Source organism: Ptychodera flava, chromosome 2 (assembly GCF_041260155.1).
Source record: "Ptychodera flava strain L36383 chromosome 2, AS_Pfla_20210202, whole genome shotgun sequence".
Lineage (NCBI taxonomy): Eukaryota > Metazoa > Hemichordata > Enteropneusta > Ptychoderidae > Ptychodera > Ptychodera flava.
In genome coordinates this window covers 46,653,360-46,681,276 of record NC_091929.1, presented here as the reverse complement: position 1 = coordinate 46,681,276, position 27,917 = coordinate 46,653,360, and the positions used below count along the sequence as shown (strand labels likewise).

The window sequence follows — 27,917 nt, the reverse complement described above, 5'->3', positions numbered from 1 at the left end:
ACAAACAATGTTGCTCTTTGATACCGAAATACACCATGTTTGACGTCCGTGAGTAAATACTGAGGCTTGGCTTTGCCTCTGTAAGTCCCGGTTTTCGTGAGTCCAAGGTTTACCTACTTTTCTTGAATCAGAATTTGGCTTGCAGCTACTCAGTTTCATATTAAAAACCATAATTTCTAAGGAAGCTTTCACAAACAGAGTCATAATACTAGTGGAGAAGTGGAAAAAGAAAAAAAAAAGAGTTTTTCTTAAATGTCAAATCTTGGTCCCCACACATGATGTCATGAATGAAGACCCCTTAAGTACACAATTATTGTTCAAACGATACCACCTAGGGGGTCCGATAGGTTCAATCGTATGTTAAAAGGAAATGTCTTAGTTCCTTTCAATTTAAATGGCATTTACCGTAGCTTGACTGTCGGTTTTAAAATAGATTTATCAGGAGTCATGGCAAAGGGGAATTGTCAAACTTAGTTGCAGTGGGCATGTCAATTTTCAAATCATCACATTTGGGAGTTGTAGTTTTGCATGGTAACTTAACATTAAAGCAACAATTCAAAAGTAGAACTATTAAAATTGTCCATTTGGGACAAGAAATGATGCGACTCTGGATGATTTCAATATTTTTGTTGATTCCATTAGTTTAATAGTATAATAATAGTGAACATCATCAGACATTTCTTGATGATATCAAAATATCAATGAAAATATTTCTAAGCTAAATTGTTAACATAATCTTTCAAACAATTGCAATGATTACTCTAAAACTTTGAGAAATTTAATGAACAATATCATTGTGTATTGTTTTACACGATTTCACGGATGTCATCTCTTTTCAAGCGCTGATCACTAAGTGTAATTTTAGTCTTCCATTGTTGAATACTTTATTGATCATTATACACTTTTTTTTTCTTTTTCTCTACAGGATAGTGTAAAAACTACAAAGTTTGCTGAAATGAAAGACCATGAATGGACCTTGTGTAATGAAAGCAATAAAATAAATGAGACACTTTGCCCAAAGATACTACCTATTATATGACAAATAAAAGTACAGTCAATAAAAGTATACATAGTAACCTGTATCATGTACACCAAAGAAACCTATGTCATGATACAAATGTAACCAAAAAAGTACACTTATAAGTAACACCACTGACAAGCAATTAAGTAATAGTACAAACAAACATGTAAGTGATGTATCCTATAAACGTGCATGAAATAAAATAATAAACCAACAAAGTAAATTGTGTGGAGATAATAAATGGAGACGAAAGGAGTAGACTTGATAGCAGCAATAAACATGTAAAACAGCAAAGTGTAGTTGATAGCAGCAATATATTTCCTCAATTTGCCTAACATTTTGTTACCTTCATTATGATTTATAAATCAACATTCATATTTACTTGAATTAGCCTAAGGTTGAGTTAGCTACATTATGAGCTTTATTTCATTTGGATTTTCTTAATTTAGCCTTGTTTGCCTAGCTTAATAATGATTTTTACTTCATTTAGTTTCTCATGATAGAGTCTAGAGTTTACTTATGTACATTATTTGTTTTATTTCATTTCCATCTCCTTAAATTCTTTGAAAGTTTTATTAGCTTAATTATTTCTTAAATTTCATTCCTATTTCCGTAGCTTCAGCTACAGTTCAGTTACCTTCATTACATGTTCTATTTCATACCACTTAATTTAGATTAGCCTATAATTTTTATAACTCACTTTCAATTTCATTCAGATTTCCCTAGCTTGTCGTTTTTGGTTATTTTAGCTTCAGTACTTATTTTATCATTTTACTGTAAAAGTATAATTACTCATTTGGTTATTTACTTGATTAATTTTACATTTTTGACATAGACAACAATTCACAATATATCACCTGCTTGTCAGTTATATACATTTTGCTTTCTATATATTAAATAAAATTTCGTTGCACTTAACAGCCATTCTCGTCCTGTGTCACTCTTATAGCCTACTTTGTCTAGCCTGGAGGTCCACTCTACACTTTGTAACTTTTCACATTCCAGCTCCACATAATGGCCTGTCCAATTCCGTCAACAGTTGACTGACAATGATTTTTTACAGATCCTTACATTTGATATATACCCTCAAGAATACTTATAGTGTATATCAGTATACATCTTTCATCTCTTTCAGTACCATGTAATTCCCATGACCACCTCTATGAGAGACAGGTCCATAGCAGCAATAATCATTCATCTATTCAATTTCTGATAACATCTATAGTTTAACATTGTGTCAGTTGTGTTATCCTGCACCGTCGGCGCTATTTTTGTAACCACTCGTACTGTTGTATGATATTGATACATTCTGCCTGCTTCAAAATATCACAAATGACAAATTTCGCTATGTCAATTTTAAAGTTACCCAATATGACATCAGCAATTTCATATGGTTGTTTGTTTTTCATCTTATCCACAATTCCTCCTTTTACTCCATGATCTTTAAGACAGTGTACAGCTTTCTTGTATTTTTCTTCAGGTAAGTCCTCAAATATATCCCCGATAATTTCCCGATCCGACTTAGTTTTGTTGAATTTCAAAACGTCTGTGTTGGATACTGTCCGCATCCCTGCGTAGAAAATAAATTGTATGTAAAACATTGTAATAAGTATAACATATTTAATAGATAACATTTATGTCACATTGCAAATAATGGCATATATGTTTCTACATTTCTTTTTTGTCAAATTGTTTGGTTTTTTGTTTGCTGTGTATATTTCTTGTTGTAGTAAGGAATTCTTTGATTTCTGGATAATTACTACAAAAAACCCAACAACATTTCTTAGAATCTGCATTGTCATAGCAACCTGCACTACCATGCATGCATAGTCTATCTACAAGTTTGAGCATATATATATATATATATATATATATTGTTATGTAGGTCATTTCCCCCACACATCATGACCTGAGTTCAATTAGTCTAGAACATTCCCAAGGTCACTGCCCTTGATGACCTCACAACCTTGAATTCAATTAGTCATGTTTGGAATGTTCTGGAAAGTTGATTAGTTGTGTAAGGGAGATAATTTTAGAACAGTAATAGCATGTCAATAAAAGTTCTAGATTGTTCTTATATGCCTTTATAAAAGGGACGTGCACAGCTTCCAGTCAGACTTTTGGGATCGTGTCTCTTGTGTGTTACTAAACTCCAGCAGTAGTCATTCTCAAGACTTTTCAAGACCTTCACTGTCAACGCTGGATTTATACTGTGGACTTTGTGCAGCTTCAAGCCTGCAAGCCAAAGGACTGTTCATTCATCCGACTGACTGTTACAACTCTGAGACTGGAGCTTTGCCGTCCCAGCTGAGATAAGTAGTCTGTACACTTTTAAAGCTTGTACTCTGTCCCTGACTTAGCAATTAGTTTTGTTTTCGTAATAAATTTTGTTTAAACGTAAACTGCTGAGTTCACCCTTTTGTTCGTTTCTCTGCACGTAACAAATTGGGGGCTTGTCCGGGATACGAATATTTTGAGCCGTTTGACAACATTTTGCCTACCTTTTCAAAACTACTGTATACTGTGAACTCAGCGAAATTCAATCATGGCGGAATTCAAGCCAGACGAATTTATGGATGACCTTGATCAGGACACATTTAATTCCCTCAGAAAAGACAACCTCATAGCACTGGCCAATTTCCTTAAAGTAGATGTCAAAAGATCTATGCGCAAGCGAGAAATACAGTTCAAGATTGCAAAACATTTAGTTAATTTGGCCATTTTGAGGAGTCTGCCTTAAAAGATTATGAGCCGAGTCTTCCTTCGAACTCAAAAAATTGGAATTAGAAATACAGGCAGATTTCGAGCTAAAAAAATTGGCATTAGAAAAAGAAAAAGAATTACAAATGAAAGAAAAAGAATTACAAATGGAAAAGGAGAGACAGGCAGTAGAAAAAGAAAAAATACAAATGCAGTTAGAAATGGAAGAAAGACAGAAAGAGAGGGAATTGGAAATGAAAGAAAAAGAATTGCAAATGGAAGAAAGACAAAGGGAGAAAGAAAGAGAGGAAAAAGAAAAGGAAAGAGAATTAGCAGAACACCGACTGCAGTTAGAAATGAGACGTTTAGAGCTTGGACAGTCAGGAAAATTCTTCCCTTCAGACAAGTTTGACATCACTAAGCATTTCAGGTTAGTTCCCCCTTTCCAAGAAAAGGATGTGATAAATATTTCCTTCATTTTGAGAAAATTGCTCAGAGTCTGAACTGGCCTAAGGAGTCCTGGTCTATGCTTTTGCAGAGTGCTTTGGTGGGTAAAGCCAGAGAAATTTACATTCAGTTGTCAGTAGAGCAGGCTTCAAATTATGATTCTGTGAAGGAATTAATTCTCAAGGGCTATGAGTTGGTGCCTGAAGCTTATCGTCAGAAATTTAGGGATTGTGAGAAGGTGAAGGATCAAACTTATGTTGAATTTGCTCGAACAAAAGAACAACTGTTTGATCGTGGTGTTCTTCGGAAAAGGTCAGTCAGAATTATGACAAATTACGACAACTTGTTTTGATTGAGGAATTTAAAGGTGCATTCGGAGTGACATCAAGACATTTATCAATGAACAAAAGGCAGATACATTGGAGGTTGCTGCACGTTTGGCCGATGATTATTCATTGACCCACAAATCTTCCTTTCTCAGCAAACCATCCCAGTCCTTTTCATACAGAAACAATGCAGGTAAATTTAACTCCTCCTTTTCATCCAAGAATTCTCAAAGGACAGTAGGAAATCAAATGACAACAGTTCACAGAGTTCAAGTAACACTCCCACATCAGATCCCAAGTCTCAATCTCCTTCTGACAAACAGTTGGTACACTTTCTTGTAATTATTGTAAGAAAGACGGCCATTTAATGTCAGATTGTTTCAAATTGAAAAGAAAACGTGAAGGTCAAAGTAGTCAAAGTGGATCTAAGCCCACCGGCTTTATTTCTTCATCAACTCGATTAGAGTCTAATAATGTGTGCAACACATTTTCTGAGGTTAAACCCCTCTCTCCCCAATTAATGAGGTCAAGGTCAATTCTTCTCAAGATAGCATTATGGGTATTTTCGAACCATTTATTCACGATGGTTTATATCACTTTCTAGTGATTTTCTTCCGCTACCCCTGTCAAAATTTTAAGAGATACCGGGGCTTCCCAGTCTCTTTTGTGGCAGATACCCTGCCGTTTTCTGAAAAGTCATTTTCAGGTTCTAAAGTTCTTATTAAGGGGGTAGATTGTAATGACTACATTCCTGTTCCTCTCCATAATGTCTGTTTGTCTTCAGACTTTGTTTCTGGACCTGGACTTTAGGTATTAGGCCTTTTTTGCCTTTTGAAGGGATTCACCTTCTTCTTGGAAACGACCTTGCCGGGGACAAGGTCATTACTAATCCACTTGTGACTGATAATCCTAGTTTGGATCAGGATCCAGAGCCAATTGAACAAGAGATACCCGATTTATTTCCTTCATGTGCCATTACTCGAGCCATGTCAAAGAAAACTTCTGAGAATCAAAATACTCTCAAAAATAATGTCACAGATGTTGACTTAAATGACACCTTTCTCAGTCAGGTGTTTGACACGGATCATTCCGTTATCCCTCGTGGATTTGAAACTTCCAGTAAAACTTCTGCTGACCAAAGTCAGACATTTTCTAGATCAAATCTCATTGCAGAACAACACAAAGACCCGGATATTTTGTCTTTGTTTGACAGGGTAGATGATGAAGGTAAAACTTCAGATAGCTCTGTTTCCTATTATACAAAATCTGGTATTCTCATGCGTAAATGGAGACCTCCAGATGTTTTGGTTGATGACGATTGGGCTATAAAACATCAAATTGTGGTTCCAAACCCTACCGTGCTGAAATATTGCGCCTGGCCCATGAAACGCCCTGGGCTGGTCATTTGGGAGTAAGGAAAACTTATCATAAAATTCTCAGTCACTTTTATTGGCCTAATCTCAGGCAGGATGTAGCACATTTCTGTAAAACTTGTCACACATGTCAAATGGTAGGAAAGCCAAATCAGACCATTCCAAAGGCCCCTTTACAGCCAATTCCTGCATTTCAAGAACCATTCAGTAGGATACTAATAGACTGTGTTGGGCCCCTACCAAAAACAAGATCAGGAAATGAGTACATGTTGACAATTATGTGTACATCAACTCGGTTTCCAGAAGCCATACCACTGAGAAACATAAAGACAAAGACTATAGTGAGAGCTTTAGTAAAATTTTTCACTTTATTTGGCCTCCCTAAATGTGTCCAGTCCGATCAAGGCTCCAACTTTATGTCTGGTATTTTTCAACAAGTAATGGATCAGCTAGGCATTAAACAGTATAGGTCATCCGCCTATCATCCAGAAAGTCAGGGTGCTCTTGAGAGATTTCATCAAACTTTGAAAAACATGATTAGGACCTACTGTTTTGACACAGAGAAGCAGTGGGATGAAGGAATTCATTTTTGCTCTTTGCTGTTAGAGAGTCAATTCAGGAGTCTCTTGGTTTTAGCCCATTTGAGCTTGTATTTGGACATACAGTCCGTGGCCCACTTAAGCTCGTTAAAGAGAAATTCCTATCAGACGATGATGATTGTCTGAATATTTTGCAATATGTGTCAGATTTTTGTACGAAACTCTCTAAAGCATGTGAATTAGCCAGAGAAAATCTTGAGTCATCTCAGCAGTCAATGAAAACCAAATATGATAAAAGCACCTCAAAACGGAAGTTTGAACCAGGTCAAAAGGTTCTTGTTCTACTTCCAATTCCTGGCAACCACTCCATGCTCGTTACTTTGGGCCATATCTAATTGATAAGAAATTGAGTGATTTAAATTACATCATAATAACACCTGACAGGCGAAAACAAAAACAGCTATGTCACATAAATATGCTTAAGCCATATTTGGATAGGGATAATCCTACTAAAACAAAGCCTGTCAGTACAGTCAGTTCTGGCCATTATGAAGATAGTGATACTGAAACTGACTTGAGTGAAAATACTCTAAACTCAAAGCTGGGCTCGGTCAAGCTTCAGAACTCAGAAAATCCTGGAGAAGCTGGAGTCTACAAAGTTGGCACACCTCCAGCCGGAACAACAACAACAGGTGAAAGAACTGCTCCACGAATATAAACACCTGTTTCAAGATGTTCCAACGAGGACAAACGTCATCTATCACGACGTTGATGTTGGGGACAGTAAGCCTGTAAAACAACATCCATACAGACTGAATCCAACAAAAGCAAAATATCTCCAGGAAGAAGTCAAATACCTGCTGGACAATGACTTTATTGAACCCAGTAAAAGTAACTGGAGTTCGCCGTGTATACTTGTTCCCAAATCAGATCACAGTTATCGTATGTGCACGGACTTTAGGAAGGTCAACACTTTAACAAAGACAGACACTTTCCCAATCCCGAGGATTGATGACTGCATCGACCGAGTGGGAAAAGCCAAGTATGTGACAAAATTTGACCTACTGAAGGGATTTTGGCAAGTCCCTCTGACGGATCGTGCTCGTGAAATATCCGCCTTTGTTACACCAGACGGATTGTTCCAGTACAAGGTGATGCCATTCGGAATGAAGAACTCTCGGCAACGTTCCAACGGATGATCAACGACGTCATATCCGGGCTAGACGGGTGTGCAGCTTACGTTGACGACGTAGTCCTGTATAGTGACACCTGGGAGGAACACATCAAGCTCATGCGGAAGTTCTTTGAGAGACTGAGCAAAGCAATGTTGACTGTCAACCTTGCCAAATCTGAGTTTGGTTGGGCTAGGGTAACTTACCTCGGACATACTGTAGGACAGGGTGAGGTAAAACCTGTTGATGCCAAAATCAGTGCCATTTCAAGTTTTCCCATACCAAACTGCAAACGACAACTGATGCGCTTTCTCGGTATGGCTGGTTACTACAGAAAATTCTGTCCAAATTTCTCCACAATTACTGAGCCTTTGACTAACTTACTTAAAAAGAAAGTAAAGTTTGTTTGGTCAGAGCAATGCCAACAGGCATTTGATACACTTAAAGCCATACTGCAAAGTGCCCCAGTGTTGTCTGCACCAGATTTCACTTTGCCATTCAAATTAGCTGTGGATGCTAGTGATACGGCTGCTGGTGCTGTTTTATTGCAAGAGGATAGTCATGGTGTAGATCATCCTGTTTGCTATTTTTCACGCAAATTTAACAAATCCCAGAGAAACTACTCTACAATTGAAAAAGAGTGTTTATCTTTGATATTAGCTTTACAGCATTTTGAAGTTTATGTTACTTCTTCAAATCAGCCAATAGTGGTTTATATTGATCACAACCCTCTTGTTTTTCTGCAGAAATTCAAAGGCAAAAATCAGAGATTGCTAAGATGGAGTTTAATGTTACAGGAGTTTAATCTTGACATTAGACATATCAAAGGCAGAGACAATTTAATTGCAGACTGTCTCTCTCGTATTTAGAGTTTATTGTTGTTCACTTTCAAGAAATTTTATTGTTGTTCACTTTCAAGAAATTTTACTTTAGAGTAAAACAAAATTTGAGTACTTAAATCCTTTTCAAGATTACATTTGTAAAAGAAAGATTTTTCTTTGAAAAATTTTCTTTTTTGAAGAGGGGGTGTGTTATGTAGGTCATTTCCCCCACACTCATCATGACCTGAGTTCAATTAGTCTAGAACATTCCCAAGGTCACTGCCCTTGATGACCTCACAACCTTGAATTCAATTAGTCATGTTTGGAATGTTCTGGAAAGTTGATTAGTTGTGTAAGGGAGATAATTTTAGAACAGTAATTACATGTCAATAAAAGTTCTAGATTGTTCTTATATGCCTTTATAAAAGGGACGTGCACAGCTTCCAGTCAGACTTTTGGGATCGTGTCTCTTGTGTGTTACTAAACTCAGCAGTAGTCATTCTCAAGACTTTTCAAGACCTTCACTGTCAACGCTGGATTTATACTGTGGACTTTGTGCAGCTTCAAGCCTGCAAGCCAAAGGACTGTTCATTCATCCGACTGACTGTTACAACTCTGAGACTGGAGCTTTGCCGTCCCAGCTGAGATAAGTAGTCTGTACACTTTTAAAGCTTGTACTCTGTCCCTGACTTAGCAATTAGTTTTGTTTTCGTAATAAATTTTGTTTAAACGTAAACTGCTGAGTTCACCCTTTTGTTCGTTTTCTCTGCACGTAACAATATATATATATATATATATATATATATATATATATATATATATATATATATATATATTGTCAGTGTTACAATAGATTGCAACTTTCTGTCGATTAATTGACTTATTTCATGACCTTTTGTAATTAGGGTGACAGCCCTTTTTTGGTTACATTTTCATACCATGAAACTCATTCTTAATCATAAACCAAACTAATGAACCAGACATTATTCTCTCGAAGGATTGTAATCAAAGTACCCATTAACAAGTGGTGACTGTGTCATTAACGATGACTTGTTTTATTTATTTATTTAAATCCCTTGACGATGCAACACAATAATTATACAATTTTTAAATCCTTAAACTTGTACTAATAACATGATAATAAAAATAATGACAATAATAACCTATGCCACTGTTACTCTGATTTGTTTTATCATGCGCATCATATCGTTTAGAATTTAGACACTTCCGATAACGAATTTCAATTAAAAATGGGGCCCGAGTATTGTCAATAACTTGTCTTTTCATTCATATAATGTATAGAAGCTTTGTATACATAGATCGTTTTGGATACTGTCATTTTGTTGGCGTTGTATTTCAAAACAAATTATGTTTATGAAGTTACACTCTTGAAAACTGATTTGTCACAAAAAGCGATGCAACTTAATAAGCACAATGAAAGCTTCAATAAAAATTCAATCCTAGAAGTTATTATTTCAATAACTATTGTAAAACTGTGAACAGTTCATTAGATATCCTTGAACAATAACTACAAATCAATGAATACTTGTTGCATGCTTACATGTACCTTCTTGTTGAAGTTGCTGTCTAGTGTTGCGTCCAGATTTCTGTTTTTTATCCTTTCCATCACTACTCACATTCGACTTTGTCGTGCGTCCTGTCGTTGGATCTGTCAGAGTTGAAAGAAAAAAGAGAAGTACATTTCTTTCGTCTGGAAAACATATTAAAGCATCGCAACATGTGTTGCAGACCAGGTTTGACTGGTTGTTTGTAGTGCTTGACCTACTTCATCAAAGTAAATGAGTCTGATGCCATCTTTTCAAACCATATTGTATTATCCCACTGCAACACAACATGGATATTTTTGGTTTTGAGTGTTTTGAGTAAGCTTCACAGTTATTGCAAAAATTATTTATTCATTACTTATCAAATCTAATAATAGCTTTTCTTAATATAATTTCAATTATTATGGAAGTATTACGGTCAGTATCAAAGGATCCAGTTAAGGAGTTAATATGTAATCTATTTGATAGGAATCAGGTTATTGTTTAATTAGTAAGTTCCCATATAAAGTCGACTAGGAGCCCAATGGAAATGTTTTGCTCATTAGATCCAGAACACTATTAATTATATTGTAAAAAGTAAGAGTGATGATATTACCCATATACTATAAAGACCTTTATTTTACTTATCAGTAGATTAAGACATCCAAGTGTTGAATTGCACCACTTCAAATGGTTCTTCAATCTTTCCTATTTGGTCTTTGTCACTGCCTGTGCATGCTTTGCCCTAGAGCCTTCCAGACTCATTGCACCGTACATTAACCACTTACGTAAAACAGTTATTAAGTGTTTCTACCCACCATTTATGTGAATGTTATCGATAATGTCTGTAACAAAGTGAGCTTAAGAACTTTCCTCGGAAAAGATGTACGTGAAAATAGCCCTTCAATGTAGAAACTGAGAGCTAAACGATGAGAGGAAGCTTAACATCAGTTAAGATAATATTTTGCCATTAGTAAATACTATGCCACAATTATGATATTTTGATTTGATAATTTGCGTTAATTTGATGGGGTTCGAGGGTAATTGTCAGGAACGTAATAGTCGAGTTTCGAGATTCTGGAGAGATAGGCGAAAACGAGGCTGTGGTTGAACAATATTCAACAGCAATAATGGCAAGAACACCGTGACGCAGGATTCGAAGCTCGCTGATCCCGGAAGGCATTGTAAAGGTAATGTAGTGTTTTCATTCATCACGATGGAAAACATGAGAAAATGTACTCTACACTCTACTACACAGGTACAGACGTGCAGTATGATATCGAGTCAATGACAGAAACAAACATTTATTTTCGTCTAGCAAAGCCAAGCCAGGCGAATTAATTGGTAGATACGACGCAAGACAACGTACAGGTAGTGATCAAAAAGTGTCATTACCGTGAAAACGATGACGAAATCCTTACTTACTTACGCCATCCTAATTATAAGAGGTCATTAAATGAGTCAGTTTGTAACTCATTGACAGGATTTTGCCAATTTTTGCATCCTCACCTATACCATATTTCATAAAGTTTGATGCAGTTGTTCTGGACATTCACCCTAAACAACAAAAAACCATCATGTAAATGCAAATTTGGAATTAATTTAAGCAATAACACTATGTGTCATTGAATTGTATTTACAACGCTATGAGATCAACATCTGTACCAAGTTTCATTAAATTTGATGCAGTCTTTGAGGACATATCTCTCTAATTAGGAAAGTTCATTACATATGCAATTACAAATTCCTAACATGACACTGATAATTTTATTTAATCCCCCGTATTCCGAATGAGTGTTGCTGCTTTGCGGACAAGTGATTCCCCGTGTAGCGGCGTATCCCTCCAAGCCGTTGGTGGGGGGATACGGCCGCTACATGGGGAATCACGAGTCCTCTACGCAGACAGGCGAGTGGGGAATACGGGGGGGGGGGGGGGGATTATATATTTATGACATGCGTACATCCAATTTTCCGTGAATAAACCTTTCGGGAATGATAATTACTGGGAAAAACGAGAGGGAGTATTTTACAAGAATTCATACACTTGTGTAATATGGTCGTCGCTGGCTGACTTGACTGCACATGTCGAAGTTAACTTCCAGCACGCCGAAGCTGCTCCTATGGATACTTAGCGTCCCTCCTAGGCTTTTTCTGTGCGAATCAAGCGAAAAATTGGAAACGCTGTGGATTTTTAATGCAATGTATTAATTTGGTACTTATTATAGCATGAACTGGATGAAAATTCATTAAAATTATTGGACGTGCAAGCGGGACGTCGCGAAACTCAGCCGCTGCTATCCAGCTACTGAGAACGGGTTATTTTTGTCAATATTCAAACATCATTCAATGAATTCTGCTTCACAAAGTTTGTATGAAATTTTCAAAATTACCAATTATTATGTTTTAACGAAATTATCAATTGTATGTTTAAAATTTTACAAATAAAATGAGTTTGTTTAAATATAATGAAGAACAATGTTCGGCTCTGACCCAATTTGTAAGACCACAAGCAACGAGTTTTTCCTTAGCTCAGACGTGAGACGACGGAAGTTCAACAGCAAGGTACAATACAGTAAACGTGATGCACAATATGCATGGACAAAACAATAGCTTGCATCTTTCAATGCACTGAAAACCTTGTGAACTCGTCGTTCTTTAAAAATAAAATGGCTATTCTTCTGATGAGGTTCAAGTCCAGAGAATCGTCATTTGATTTTGCTGTCTGGAAAGATGAACGCTCTTCGCTTCCTCGGCCCCACCCGGGGGCTAGACTTCTCGACTGCCGCGGCAGCATTGATCGTGATGTTGAACTTAAAACCTGTCAATGTTGCTTCAGAAAGCATTCTTACTGCTGCAGGGATGATTGGTAGTGTCTTGGGTATCGGCTGTGTTTATTATGTTGTTTGATGGACATCGACAGGGGCTCTTTTGACGAGGTAGAAAACACATAATGCCGGTAACATAGCCGATTAAAATATCAGTGGTGTAGAAATCAAACGTTTTAATCGCAAATCAACGACGAAGAAACACAAATACATAAATATTCTAGTATCGACAGTATTTTGTAATCTACACATATATTTTGATACTCCTTATTTCCTTATGCTTCATACCCTTCCACTTTTGCATGTCAGGGATTTGAAAATAAGTTATGAACTGCTGATTTTTGTTTATCTTTTAATAGTACCGGTAGTCCGGGTCCCATATCCACCACATGTGGAATATGGATTTATCGTAGTCATATAGCAATAGGGTGATGCCATTTTATAGGGAAAACTGGGTCTATGTATGTAATAAATGTGTTTATTCAATGTTAAAGCAATGTGAGCATAACATCTGTACCAAGTTTCATGAAATTTGACGAAGCATTTCTTGAGATATCAGCCTAATTACGAAAATTCAATAATTGACATGATACTGCTACATGTCGTGAAATAAATGGTGTGCGTATGTATAACATAGGTCAATGTCCTTGTACCAACTTTGAATAAAACCGGTTGATAAATGTCTGAGCTATTGCTCTGGACATGGAATTAAATAATAACTATGGCCAACAGACAGTCATATTGCATCGGATTGTGAAACCAATTGACATGCATATATATTACACATGCAATGACCTTGTACCAACCTTGAATAAAATTGGTTGCTGCAACATGACAAATCATAACATTATGGCAACCGCACGCTGCCAATGTATTTGATCTTACCGTAAAAAAATCTTAGTGCATATGTATGACATAAGTCCATGTCCTTGTACCAACTTTGAATAAAATCGGTTGAGACTTGCTGCAGTTATGGCTCGATCTGGACATGAAAAATTTGTAACAAAATGGCTGCCATGCGGCCTTATTGGATCCTATCATGAAACAAATCAAGATATATGTGTATGACATTAGCCAGTGTCCTTGCACCAACTTTGAATAAAATTGGTTGATACATGTCTGAGTTATGCTCCCGACATGAAAAAATCGTAACAAAATGGCCACCAAGCACCCATATTGAATTGTATCATGAGAAAAATCCATGTGCATATGTATGACATAGGTCAATGTTCTTGTACCAACTTTAAATAAAATCGGTCAAACGTGCCTGAGTTATGGCGCAGGACATGTAAAAAATTGTAACAAAATGGCCGCCATGTGACCATATTTGATCATATCGCAACACAAAGTGACGCGCACATGGATGACCAAGGTTGATGTCCTTGCACCAACTTAAAATAAAATCGGGTGAGAAGTGCCTGAGTTAGGCCAAAAAAAAAATTGTGTGTTTCCTGTAACATGCTCTTCAGAAATAGGGTAGGTAGGTAGGAAAAAACTTTTTTTTTGGTAGTTTTTTTTTCTCTGCAAAAAGAAAATGTGAAAATTTTAATACCCTTCGACAAGGGTCAAGGCATCGTCATTGTCAACACAAAAGATTACATACACGAATGCAAAAGACAATTACACAACACTCAGTATTATACACAACTAGACAGTGACGACACAGAACAAACAGTAAACAAAGTACACGAACTATTAAACAAAATGTACGAGAACAAACACATCGACCATGATACTTATAAGTATCTCGATCCAAAAACATAAAAATCCGTACCCCGCATTGATACTTATTGCCTAAAATTCACAAACCACCGCCTGAAAACTCAACGTTTGCAGGGAGACCAATATTTAGTGGCTGCTCCAGTCCCACTAACAGAATTTCAGAATTCCTGGATTACTTCATAAAACTACTGGTCCAGCAACAACCGTCAAATATAAAAGACACAACAAACTTCATACAAGAAATAGAAAAAACAAAGTTCCTCCAACATGCATTTCTTGTGACACTCGACGTGGTGTTGATGGACACAAACACAATTCATGACGAAGCGATTCGACTAGTCAGTGAAACATTAAACTCACAAACCTCGCTTCAAACAAATTACGGCATCAAAAAACCACCCACGGAAGACTTAATAGAAATGCTTTCACTAATTCTAAAACACAACAGTTTTGAATTTAACAAGCAATATTTCCGCCAAACCCGCGGCTGCAGCATGGGATCGAATGCCTCGCCAGAGATAGCAGACATTGCTTTTCATGAACTTGAAAAGAAAATAATCGTAAACAACCACAACAACATTCACTTCTGGAAAATATTCAGAGATGATGTCTTTGCAATCTTTCTGGGAACACAAACCGAACTCACTAACTTCATTCAAAAAATCAACACAATGCACCCAACGTTTAAGTTTTCATACGAAAACTCAACACAAGAAATTACATTCCTAGATGTAGTAGTTTTCAAAGGTGCAAGATACCACAAAGAAAATATCCTCGACATCAAAACACATACTAAACCAACAGACACATTCTAATTTCTACATAGAGAATCGTGTCACCCGACAGCAACATTTAATGGCTTTAAAAAGGTGAAATCCTTAGATACGCTCGCACTTGAAACAACAATGACGACTTTACTAAAAAGGTCGCTTTCTTTAGAAACAAACTATTCGACAGAGAATACAAAAACAATGAAATCACGAACATAACAGAAAAAATAAACCACAGTATTCGTAATACTCTAACAATCTGTACAAGTACACGTAAAGAAGCAACAAACAAACTCATCTTCAATACAACATACAGCCCTTACATAAAAACAAAAGATCTTAAGGGAAGTCTTTTGAAACATTTGGCTGAACTGGAGAAGGACTCAACACTAAGGAATCTATTCCCAGAATCACCAATCATTGCTTACAAGAGAAACAAAAACCTAAAAGACACTAGTCAAAACAAAATTTACAGAAGTAAAGAAACAAAAAACAACAAAGCAGACCACCAAACGGACTCACAACGAGACCCAAACATTGATATTCTTGCCTCGCTATTCGAAGAGCAAGACCACTAAAATACATTAAAATAAATTTTCACAAACACAAACTAACGAAAGAATCTACATTGCGACTGATGAGAAACCACACTCGGGTTTCGAAACGCAAGCGTCAAAGGGCCACTCATCAACTTTGTAACACCATAGGTCCGGCTACGTCTCGCCATAAGCTTTCCCCACACAAACAAAACATTACCGTACACACTAATCCAAACTTCCCTACAAATATCCGAGGCGAAACAAACATTTTCATTAACACAAAAAATCGGATAAAAATGTAGGAACACATTTTTGAAACGAATCAAACACAAACTCGACACAAAAACATTTTGGATAGTTAGGTGGGGAGCCTCTTTCACACTTTTTACATTTTTTCTTGAACATGATCGCATTTCTCACATGTTACAGAAAACACGCTTGCACAAGCAGTCGCTATTGTTGTTTAATGACGTCATGAAATCACGCGTGATTTAAAACTTTTCCCAGCCAATCTCGCGGGATTTGTTTTCAAGGTCCAAAAAAAGTTTAGGGTCGGGGGGTTTGAACTAGGGTAGGGTCGGGTTACCGGAAACACACAATTTTTTTTTTAGGCCTTATTGTTCCGTACATGAAAAAATCGTAACAAAATGGCCGCCGCACGGCCATATTGGATTGTATCACTAAACAAATTGACGTGCATATGTATGACATAAGGGGTAATCCTTGTACCAAGTTTGAATGAAATCGCTAGAGGCATCTGTGAGATATCTGCGTGAACCGACGCACGCACATGACCAAACCTATAAGTCCGTCCGGACAGTGACAGTGGGGACTAATAAAGCTTTTTCTCTTAAAAAGGCCACCACATCCTCACCCCCCCCAAAAAAAACAACAAAAAACAAAACAACCTACCGTTAAAACGAAACCATGATATGTATGTCACTGCTCACGCCCATACATAAAAAAAACAAACAATTGACGAATTCAACCAAGGTTTCTCAAACATAAAAGCAAGGAGCTAAAATCATAAAAAAAACTGCAAAGAACCCTTAAAAATGGAAAATAAAAACCTTAACAAATGTTGAAATCAAAACATTAAGCAAAGGCTTGAAATTTATTCCCACTCCAAAGTGTCCGGACAGAAAGATTCTTGTTCGAGACAACGAATTTATTTGCATCATAAGATTGCATTACATTATGAACAAACGAACAATCAACTAAACATTCGTTCAAAGACAGGTCCACGTTCATATCACTAACATCGGATAATCAGAAACCAGAGAACTATTTCAGAGCAACCATAATTGAGATAGCGTAAATTCCTCTCGAAACCAAAATAAAAAGTAACATGACTCGTTGAACAGTCTGTCCACTGAAAACAACATAATCACAATAAAGCCCTTCGATAAAGGAAGATCCATAACAATTGTAAGTTTGACAGATTACATTTTTAAAAAGTAATAGGCAATTATAAAACGTGCCACAAAATGAAGCCATTAATGTAGTGACCGTAACGCTGGACTCAGAAAGGTTACCAGCAAACACAACAAGCACAATCTACATATAAACCCTACTGTGGATTACTCTGGAACACAACATGTTTCAGAGACGATATTTTTATGAATTACAAAATAACAAAATGTAAACTTCAAACTTTTGTCGAGGGGTGCAACTCGCTGCACCCTATGTTCAAACTCACGTTTGAATTATTGATGCCAGACTGGTAAAACTATTTTATTTTGTGATTTTAACCCACAATAGTGTTTACTTTGCACGGTATCATCCTGTTGGTACTGAAACTGGACAAACATTTCAGCGGGGCAATACAGTCATTCTGGCGGGCATTCTGTAACAAGTATCGTAAATTACGTCATTGCACTGTGAGTGCATTATCAGGTTGTCAGTGTTGTATTATTGATATAGGTCATCTTGACTAATTCAAACCCTCTCTGACTTACGGATGTTGTGTACGTTTATAACCTTGCTGTGTAAATGGATCTCATGGGCATTGTAACATCTATAACAGTTCATCATTGGCTTCAGTGTTTAGCTGAAGTCACTGTGGCGCTCGTGGCTTGTCAACGTGTGACTACATTTGCAAGGCAGATGTAGGCACACACGTAAAGCAACTGACACTATTTACATGTATACAAAGTGGAAATATAGATTTTGGAAAATTCAAGTGGTGACTGTTCAACACATCTATTATAAAATCAACAAAGTTCAATGTTTGGCTGTAAAAATCTTGATTTGCATGGTTTTAGTCAGCATGAATATAATTCATCAAAGACGGCAAGCTTTACAGGTTTGTCTGGCATACACAATCACCCGTGGCTTATCTATGAGTGACTTGTATGCCAGACTGCTGAACAATTAACTTATGCAGTCACAGTACTAAAAAACATGAACATGTTCATTTCCCATGATATGTTGAATTGAGAGAAAACTGCATAATTAAGCCCACTGACTAAGGGTAAGTCAACATGCCTCAACTACTTTCAAATTAAACATAGCACAATGACGTTTTCATTGTCTGGTAAACTGATTTTGCTGCACTGTCATTCACATACATTTGTTCTGTAGTAGGATCCAAAAGGTCAATATGACAGCTCAGCTGTGTGGTTTTTTTTTATGTCGAGAGCCATTACTTTGGCAAAAAGAAAAAATTGTCAGTAATTCTTGTGAAATGCCTGATGAAATAATATAGCAGCACATTATTGCAAATATCAAATAGCACTGCACTACCACTCATTGTTTGACACTTGTCTCTGATCTCCATGTATTTCAAAGCACAAATTAACAAGTGGCGACTGCGTCATCTTTGGTGACTTGTCCTTGCTAAATTTGAGATTTCGATGAAATACAATCACATATTGAGTGCGCGCATGAATAGTATTACATGATATCATTATTTTTTATCACTTTTCCAGACAATGGCAGCTTACAGATCTAACCTAAGAAGTCGAGCAGGCAATAAAAAAGAGAATGCTGTACAAGTTGCAAGATCTTTTATTAGGAAAAAAATGGATCGATCTGGATGGTTTGTGTGAAGCAAACAGAAACTAAAGGTTTGTACTGGTGTATTAATTCCCTTAATACAGGTTATCCACAGGATCTGTGGTGTACTGACTATCTTGTAGTTCACATGGTGAAATCAACCGTTAAAAAGGTAATGTAATAAATTTCAGAGTATAGCTGACTAAGTAAGTACATTATTGTACATCATTCATTGATAAGGTGATTCCATTATAGTACGTAAAAATGATAGTGGGGTCTTATAAACAGATATACCCCAAAATAGAAACATTGACACTCACTTACAGCAAATTATGTAAATTATTCAAGCAAGAATTGTTCCATATTAAACAACACCTAACAAATTTGACTGCCCTGTCAGATACCGGTAGAATAGTTTAGTCACAAAAATAAAGGTGGATAACATCACTAAACTTGTCTTTATGTTGTATTTAAAATTTTAACAAAGGTGATAAGGAAAAGGGTCAAACAGTAAATTTTGTTTAAAATGTAATATTCCATTCCTACAGTACACTTGCCCGGGTATAATTTATACAACAATAAATTGTATCATTCCAGAAATCAATCAAATAATTCAGGGGAGGGAGAGGGTGAATTTTACATGAGTAAGGTCTGATCAGATGAGTGAGATTCACTTGTACAAGTGTGGTATTTGAATATGTAAATCATGAAATATCACTCTGCTGATAAGTATGACGTCATGATCTACAAATCACATACATCATTAAAGATTTATTAATAGACAACATAACATAGGGTGTACAGAATGGAACTCTGCCTGCAAGCACACCCCATGCAGGAAGAGGATGATTTGTGACGGCAGATGTAAACAGAGGGGAAGGTCAGTCCTTCGGGATGATGGGGTTCTTTATGCATCTGTTTATTTTCTTCTATTTTATTTGTTAATTGTTTTATCTATTTCAACACACTGCGGTGTTGACTTGATCAATATTAACCCTTTGATCGAGTGCTGTATTTTTCCCACCAAAATTTTAGTGCAAAATTTTAGAAGCTTTGATGAACTTTTCTGTAATTTTCATGATACTTTAGGAGCAAATTAACTCAACATTACATTTGCAACATTTTTTTTATAAAAAGTTTTGCAAAAATGTAACAAAAATTGACTTAGGTATATTTTATAAGGGTGATAAAAATTGACTTTGGTGCTCAAAGGGTTAAAGGTGAGTAGCCAGTTTGCAGATCAATTGAAAGAGATGGGAACTGGTAGATAATAAAGAAAGCGGTCAGTTTGGATTCAAATCTGTATTTGACATATCACTGATAAAATAAATAAAAAATATGAAATAAAATAGAATAAAATAAATAGTTCCGTGAAGAACCCAACCCCATCCCACTCCACCCCAGGGACTGACCTGTCTCGTGTGATGTGTCATGTGAACTGGTTTATGCTACAAAGTGAAGGCATCAAAACATGGACTCAGTTTGTTGTAAGTACACTGGTTTTCATAGCAAAGTGAATGTTTCAATGATAACACAGCTGTTGTTCTTTAGAAAACTGGTTTACATAGCAAAGTGAAGACATTAACTGGTTGACATTGTGTTAGTGTCTTTGTGTAAACTGGTTTATGCTACAAAGTGAAGGCATAAAATTGTACATTTGTGTGCTCAGTATTGCAAATGGGTTGATATTACAAAGAAGGTTTAAGGCAGCAAGGCATAGCTTGGCTGTAGCATACTATTATTTGGTACCTATGCCAGATGATGGGTAGATCGACCGAATTCAACCCATGTGTATTCATTGAATCTTAATCAAAGGATTTTTCAAGAAAATTATCCCTAGGTATATTCTCTCTTATTTCATTAAATGATTATAGTTGAAAATGAAAATTATAGTGTGATTCTGCAGGTATTTTACAGTGCTTAGTGCAGTAGAAGGAAATAGAGGTTGGCGGGTCCCTGAAACTGACCACAGTGAATGTGCAGAGGCTATACAGAAACATGCTTGTTAGGATACTTCGAACCTGCCGGAAAAGTGTTAGTAACGATGCCGGCCCTAACATGTTTTCAGCGACAGCAAATTATTTTGTTCTCAATGGCAGATGTATAAGAAGTACCAATATTCATTTTAGAAATGTTAAATTTGTATAAAGTTTCTTAGGTTAGCAGTCTTTATGAGAAACCCAAATATGAGAAAAACAAAAATCTGACAAAAATCACCGTCCAAGATTCCTTTCTACATTTAACCAATCATTTCAGTGTTCAAATTCCTAGGGAATGATGAAGAGTCAAGTATTCAACTTGTCAACACAGCCTATGGATGTGTAATAATAATTGCTATTGTTTACAAATAAATTTTTGTCCAGCCTTGAATTCAATTTTCAACAACAACAATGCTGACTATGTAGGCTGTGTTGATAAGCTGAACATTGAGCATTCACCATGCTTCATGGATTTGAAATAAAAACTGTACTTTGATACAAAGAGTAAAAATACTGAAAAAAAGTCATAGTTACCTACCATAACTTCTGAGATTATAATTCTATGATTCTTAATTTTTGAATTGATTAGACATCAGGCATATTTGTGATCTACGAAGATGTCAGTTATCAGTTATGCAGACCAATATGAACTGTATGTATCCTGCAATACCGGTAGTTCTTAATGTAAACTAGGTCATATGTAGTACAAAGCAACACCATGATAGTAACTTTGTTACAGTAGAGCACTCTAGAAATACTGTTTGCTATTTTTTTTCATTGTAGGAAGAGGTGTCTTTGCTGTCATATCGATTAAAGCTGGAGAGTTTTTAATGGAATATTTAGGTGAACTAATATTGGGAGAAGATGGGAACGAAAGGGAAGAGAACACGTTCAGTGTATATCGATATTTTTTAAAGTTCAAGAATAAGGATTTCTGGTATGTACATGAACAATCTAATTTATAGTAATTATAAGTTGTATTTATTGTGTCAAAAAATTTGTATTGAAGTAGCTAAGTTCTGAATCATTGCCTTTACTAAATTTCAGGTTGTGTTTCTTAAGAAGAAAAAATATTGTGAGCATTTTGAAGCTGACTTCCCTTACACAGGAGTGATAGTCATGATAGGGTAATCAGGGTGATTTGTCACGGTACATATTGTTCATTGTTATTTTCAGTCCAAAATATCAACTTGTAGTGTATGCATTCCTAACTACCAAATATCAAGGGCAAATGAGTAAATTTATCAGTCACAAAAACACTACTAGGTGATTGGTTGGGAGAAGTTTGGAAAAATTGCTCTTTTTTGGCACTAAGGTTGCATAGTGATCCAAGAGTGGGTATAATTAAGTTTCAGAAGTCAAATATGAGCCTTACAAATAGTTTCATGAAACAGAGAACCTGCAGAACATACATGATGACAACATATCTCTCAAGATATGATAATTTTCTTGTATTGACTGCCTCCCTACACTATACACTAACTGAGACAATATTGGTCCCATCAAAAATGACATAATTTTTTGATTTTTTTAGTTATAATTGACTAGTATATAGAAGCTTCTGGAATAGGTAAGCGTCCATCTGTATGTGTGTATGTACATGTATGTATGTATGTGTATGTATGTATGTGTGTATGTATGTGTGTGTGTGTATTTATTTATTATGTATGAATGTATGTCAGTGTGTGAGGATGTCTGCTCAATTTAATATTTGAAGACCAAAATACCTATGGACTTGATATTGAAGTGTAGATGCATGATGGGTAAATGGCTGGATTTTTTCTTTTTATGTATGTGTATGCCTCAAAAATATTTGAATTAGAAGGGAAATGCTGTATTTGTTAAAAAAGTCTTCTACATACCCGCCAATCAGATAGCTTGGTATAATCAGACTTGTTCAGACCGTGATGCAATAGATGAAACTGTATTTCTTAGACAATTTTGTCATTTTTTGTCACAAAAATCTTAAAAAGTCTTCAAAACCATTCTTCAAACAACTTTTATATTGACATTTGCACAGGGATGACCTCAGTGAGAATGCTGAAATTGTGCTGAAATAGGCGATTTGTAATTCTTGAGGTAATTTTTGTAATTTTGGGGCAAAATGTTTTGTTTTGTGAATGTTGTAGCCAGACAGCTTTCATATTTTGGTTTATAGGTCACTAAGGATGACAGAATAACACATAGCTTGGGAGCATAAAAATCTCATTTCAGGTGGCCGGGAGGATATTCGTATTGGTTAAAAAGGTCTGCGTGTAGTCAATCTGGTCGCACTTTTTTCTGTCTGTCTGTCTGTCAGTAGTAAATGCCTGAAAACTTGAGCAGTTACCTCAGTGATTTGTAGATTGGATGTGCACTATAGATGTGAGATTATTGTTCAAATGAAGTTTTCAGTCATTGTGATTATCTCTACAACAATGTAAACTTCAAGTGAAACGTTTACATTGCTATATATTCTATTTATAGCCTCCCCGTATGACAGTAAGATCTCGGGTAGAATAAACATTATTGTGAAAAAATTATGGTGGGAGGAACCCTGGCTGTTCTCAAAGAGTACCCATTTTGTTGCCATACTGATAGACAGATGGCATAGTGTGTCCTCACGTTTATTAATTTAACACCATCTAAAATTTAAAACCAACTAAAATTTAACACAAACTAACTAATATCTTATCTAAGACAAATACGTCAAATGCTTTTAAATTTTTATCAGAAACAAAAAGTGCTTACTGTCAACATGGCATATACTTCCACTTAAGTTTGTTGCAATCAGGAAACCAATTAAGACATTGGTATTTCTCAATGATATGTTCAACATATAAGAGCAGTGTAGGTGTTGTTTAATAGTTTCATTCTCATCAATTTATTTGGTGTATGTGTTGCAAGTGTCTTTCTCTTTTTAGCTCATATTTGGTATGTATATAAATGCCAAAAGAGCTTATATGGTGAGTCGGTGGTGTCTGTATGTCTGTCTGTATATATGTGGGTATGTATGTGCAGATGTATGTCCATCACACGCAAAAGCCCCCATACCGCCTACGCTACCATCTCAGTATTTGGTGTACAGGTAGACGCAGGGGTTGAGATATGCGTTGTTCAAATGAACATGTCAGTGTCAAAAATGTGCAAATGAGGTAAGAAAAAGGAAATTCTGCAAATGTGCGGGAGTAGTGGCAGGCCAATGACTGAAACAGGCTACTCCACTGACCTTGAGTCATTTCCTGTCATTGTTATGAACTGTTACATATTAACAAACCTGCTCAAGCTAAGGGATGGCCCATTAGATCTTGGGAGCGGGGTGGTCACAATGAAATTGTGAACATTTTTTTTTACAATTGTAAATTTCTAAAAAAAATTCCAAATAAGAAAAGCTGTGCTAATTTTTTTTTCTGAGTAAATTTTCAGATTATAATTTTTTATTAGTTTGACGCTGTCTGAGGATACAACGTACATCCATATCACTAGCACAAATAAGATTGCGTGCTGTGTCTACAACACACATGTACATATGGCCTAGTGATTTATATGTGTTGAGACTGTAACACAAGGAAATACGCTAATATTGAAATTGAGTCACATTTTAGATGTCAGTCTTGACAATCTCTTGCAGATGGTGAGATATATCACCAGTTGGTACATGGATGTGTATGTATACTACATGTGTAACATCATTGTTTTCTTATTTACAGCATTGATGCAACTCAGGAACGAGGTTCACATGAGAGGATGTTGGGTCGACTAGTTAATCATGGTAGAAAGAATGAAGTGAATGCTAAGATGAAAGTGACTGTGAATAATCATGGACAGCCAACATTATGCCTGTTTTCAACAAAACTCATCAAACCTTGACAAGAGGTTCTCTATGATTATGGAATCAATAATCTACCATGGGAAAATCCTAAGGTAATATTTATTCCCCCTCCCACAAGTCACATACATTGTATGACCCCTTTTAGCCTGTAAAATCTATCAAGGCTGTCTAAAATGAGCATGTTTATGATAAGATATTCAGTATCCAATGATTTGTGTACCCTACTTACTGCAGTAGTTGCTGCTCTGTTTAAAAAATGTTTTTTTTTCTATAGTACTTGTCATATTTCAATGGTCTATGTAATCCCTGGCATCTGAAGATAACAAGTAATAGTCTGCTTGCAGCTACCATGGTGTCTTTGTCATTCGCTGTCAGACATACAGTCTGGTACTCCTGACCAGATCACGCGAAACCAGTAAAGAAACCTATTTGCATGTCAAAGGGCTTGCTGTGCTGCATCATCATGTGATCATGATGTTGATGTCATAGAAGTCAATCACTTCAGTCGATTTTAAACTGATTGGCCGTTGGAATGACTTGAGTGTTACTGCCCAAAATGGAAATACCAGTATTTATGAGCAACAAAAGATGGAAATATTAATGTCAAGATGTAAGAGAATGTACACATACCAGTAGTCTTTCTTATTTAACTTCAAAACAGTGATTTTGTTCTTTACTTGGTAGCTATCTGCTGTAGCTGGAACTCATACCGAAAGAACCAAATCCTCAAACAATGTAACATTGCAGAATATAAAGAAACAATCACCTGATGAAGGACCTGATTGCAAAGCACACTTGCCAAGTTCAGAGGTCAAGTCCATTGATGTTACAATGGACAATATTGAGTTGCCATCACCTGGTGAAGGACCTGATTGCAAGACACACTTGACAAGTTCAGAGGTCAAGCCCAATGATGTTACAATGGACAGTATTGAGTTGCCATCACCTGGTGAAGGACCTGATTGCAAGACACACTTCCCAAGTTCAAGGGTCAAGTCCAATGATGTTACAATGGACAATATTGAGTTGCCATCACGTGATGAAGGACCTGATTGCAAGACACACTTGCCAAGTTCAGAGGTCAAGTCCAAAGATGTTACAATGGACAATACTAAGTTGCCATCACCTGGTAAAGGACCTGATTGCAAGACACACTTGCCAAGTTCAGAGGTCAAGTCCAATGATATTACAATGGACAATATTGAGTTGCCATCACCTGGTGAAGGACCTGATTGCAAGACACACTTCCCAAGTTCAATGGTGAAGTCCAAAGATGTTACAGTGGACAAAACTGAGTTGCCATCACCTGGTGAAGGACCTGATTGCAAGATACACTTACCAAGTTCAGAGGTCAAGTCCAATGATGTTACAATGGACAATATTGAGTTGCCATCACCTGATGAAGGACCTGATTGCAAGACACACTTGCCAAGTTCAAGGGTCAAGTCCAAAGATGTTACAGTGGACAATACTGAGTTGCCATCACCTGGTGAAGGACCTGATTGCAAGACACACTTGCCGAGTTCAGAGGTCAAGTCCAATGATGTTACAATGGACAATATTGAGTTGCCATCACCTGGTGAAGGACCTTATTGCAAGACACACTTGCCAAGTTCAAGGGTCAAGTCCGATGATGTTACAATGGACAACATTGATTTGCCATCACCTGGTGAAGGACCTGATTGCAAGACACACTTGCCAAGTTCAGAGGTCAAGTCCAATGATGTTACAATGGACAATATTGAGTTGCCATCACCTGGTGAAGGACCTGATTGCAAGACACACTTGACAAGTTCAGAGGTCAAGCCCAATGATGTTACAATGGACAATATTGAGTTGCCATCACCTGGTGAAGGACCTGATTGCAAAATACACTTACCAAGTTAAGAGGTCAAGTCCGATAATGTTACAATGGACAATATTGAGTTGCCATCACCTGGTGAGGGACCTGATTGCAAGACACACTTGCCAAGTTCAGGGCAAGTCCAAAGATGTTACAATGGACAATATTAAGTTGCCATCACCTGGTGAAGGACCTGATTGCAAGACACACTTGCCAAGTTCAGAGGTCAAGTCCAATGATGTTACAATGTACAACATTGAGTTGCCATCACCTTGAGAAGGACCTTATTGCAAGACACACTTGCCAAGTTCAGACGTCAAGCCCAATAATGTTACAATGGACAATATTGGGTTGCCATCACCTTGTGAAGAACCTGATTGCAAAGCACACTTGCCAAGTTCAGAGGTCAAGTCCAGTGATGTTACAATGTACAACATTGAGTTGCCATCACCTGGTGAAGGACCTGATTGCAAGACACACTTGCCAAGTTCAGAGGTCAAGTCCAATGATGTTACAATGGACAATATTGAGTTGCCATCACCTTGTGAAGAACCTGATTGCAAGACACACTTGCCAAGTTCAGGGACCAAGTCCAATGATGTTACAATGGACAATATTGAGTTGCCATCACCTGGTGAAGGACCTGATTGCAAAACATACCTGCCAAGTTCAGAGGTCAAGTCCAATGATGTTACAATGGACAATATTGAGTTGCCATCACCTTGTAGAGACCTGATAGCAAGACACACTTGCCAAGTTCAGAGGTCAAGTCCAATGATGTTACAATGGACAATATTGAGTTGCCATCACCTGGTGAAGGACCTGATTGCAAGACACACTTGCCAAGTTCAGGGGTCAAGTCCAAAGATGTTACAATGGACAATATTGAGTTGCCATCACCTGGTGAAAGACCTGATTGCAAGACACACTTGCCAAGTTCAGAGGTCAAGTCCAATGATATTACAATGGACAATATTGAGTTGCCATCACCTGATGAAGGACCTGATTGCAAAACACACTTGCCAAGTTCGGGGGCCAAGTCCAATGATGTTACAATGGACAATATTGAGTTGCCATCACCTGGTGAAGGACCTGATTGCAAGACACACTTGACAAGTTCAGAGGTCAAGCCCAATGATGTTACAATGGACAATATTGAGTTGCCATCACCTGGTGAAAGACCTGATTGCAAGACACACTTGCACAGTTCAGAGGTCAAGTCTAATGATATTACAATGGACAATATTGAGTTGCCATCACCTTGTGAAGAACCTGATTGCAAGACACACTTGCCAAGTTCAGAGGTCAAGTCCAATGATGTTACAATGGACAATATTGAGTTGCCATCACCTGGTGAAGGACCTGATTGCAAGACACACTTGACAAGTTCAGAGGTCAAGCCCAATGATGTTACAATGGACAATATTGAGTTGCCATCACCTGGTGAAGGACCTGATTGCAAAATACACTTACCAAGTTAAGAGGTCA

The 27,917-nt window shown here is 36.8% G+C and overlaps 3 protein-coding genes across 3 annotated transcripts in view; 2 read left to right on the top strand and 1 right to left on the bottom strand.

The window, feature by feature from the left end:
- Window positions 1–634: 634 nt before the first annotated feature.
- LOC139150517 (uncharacterized) overlaps window positions 635–27,917 on the bottom strand; it is a 161,919-nt gene continuing 134,636 nt past the window's right edge. The window contains exons 9-10 of the mRNA XM_070722941.1: window positions 9,961–10,068; window positions 635–2,591 (exon numbers count right to left, since the gene is read on the bottom strand). The gene's annotated coding sequence lies outside the window, so the exon portion shown is untranslated. The remainder of the gene's footprint in view (window positions 2,592–9,960; window positions 10,069–27,917) is intronic.
- On the top strand, window positions 25,778–26,473 carry LOC139150539 (melanoma-associated antigen E1-like). The gene has a single exon (XM_070722977.1). The coding sequence runs from the start codon at window positions 25,778–25,780 to the stop codon at window positions 26,471–26,473; it is 696 nt and encodes a 231-aa protein (XP_070579078.1).
- LOC139150533 (melanoma-associated antigen E1-like) lies at window positions 26,766–27,910 on the top strand. The gene is made up of 2 exons (XM_070722964.1): window positions 26,766–27,119; window positions 27,158–27,910. Exons 1-2 carry the CDS (start codon window positions 26,766–26,768, stop codon window positions 27,908–27,910), a joined length of 1,107 nt encoding a protein of 368 aa, XP_070579065.1.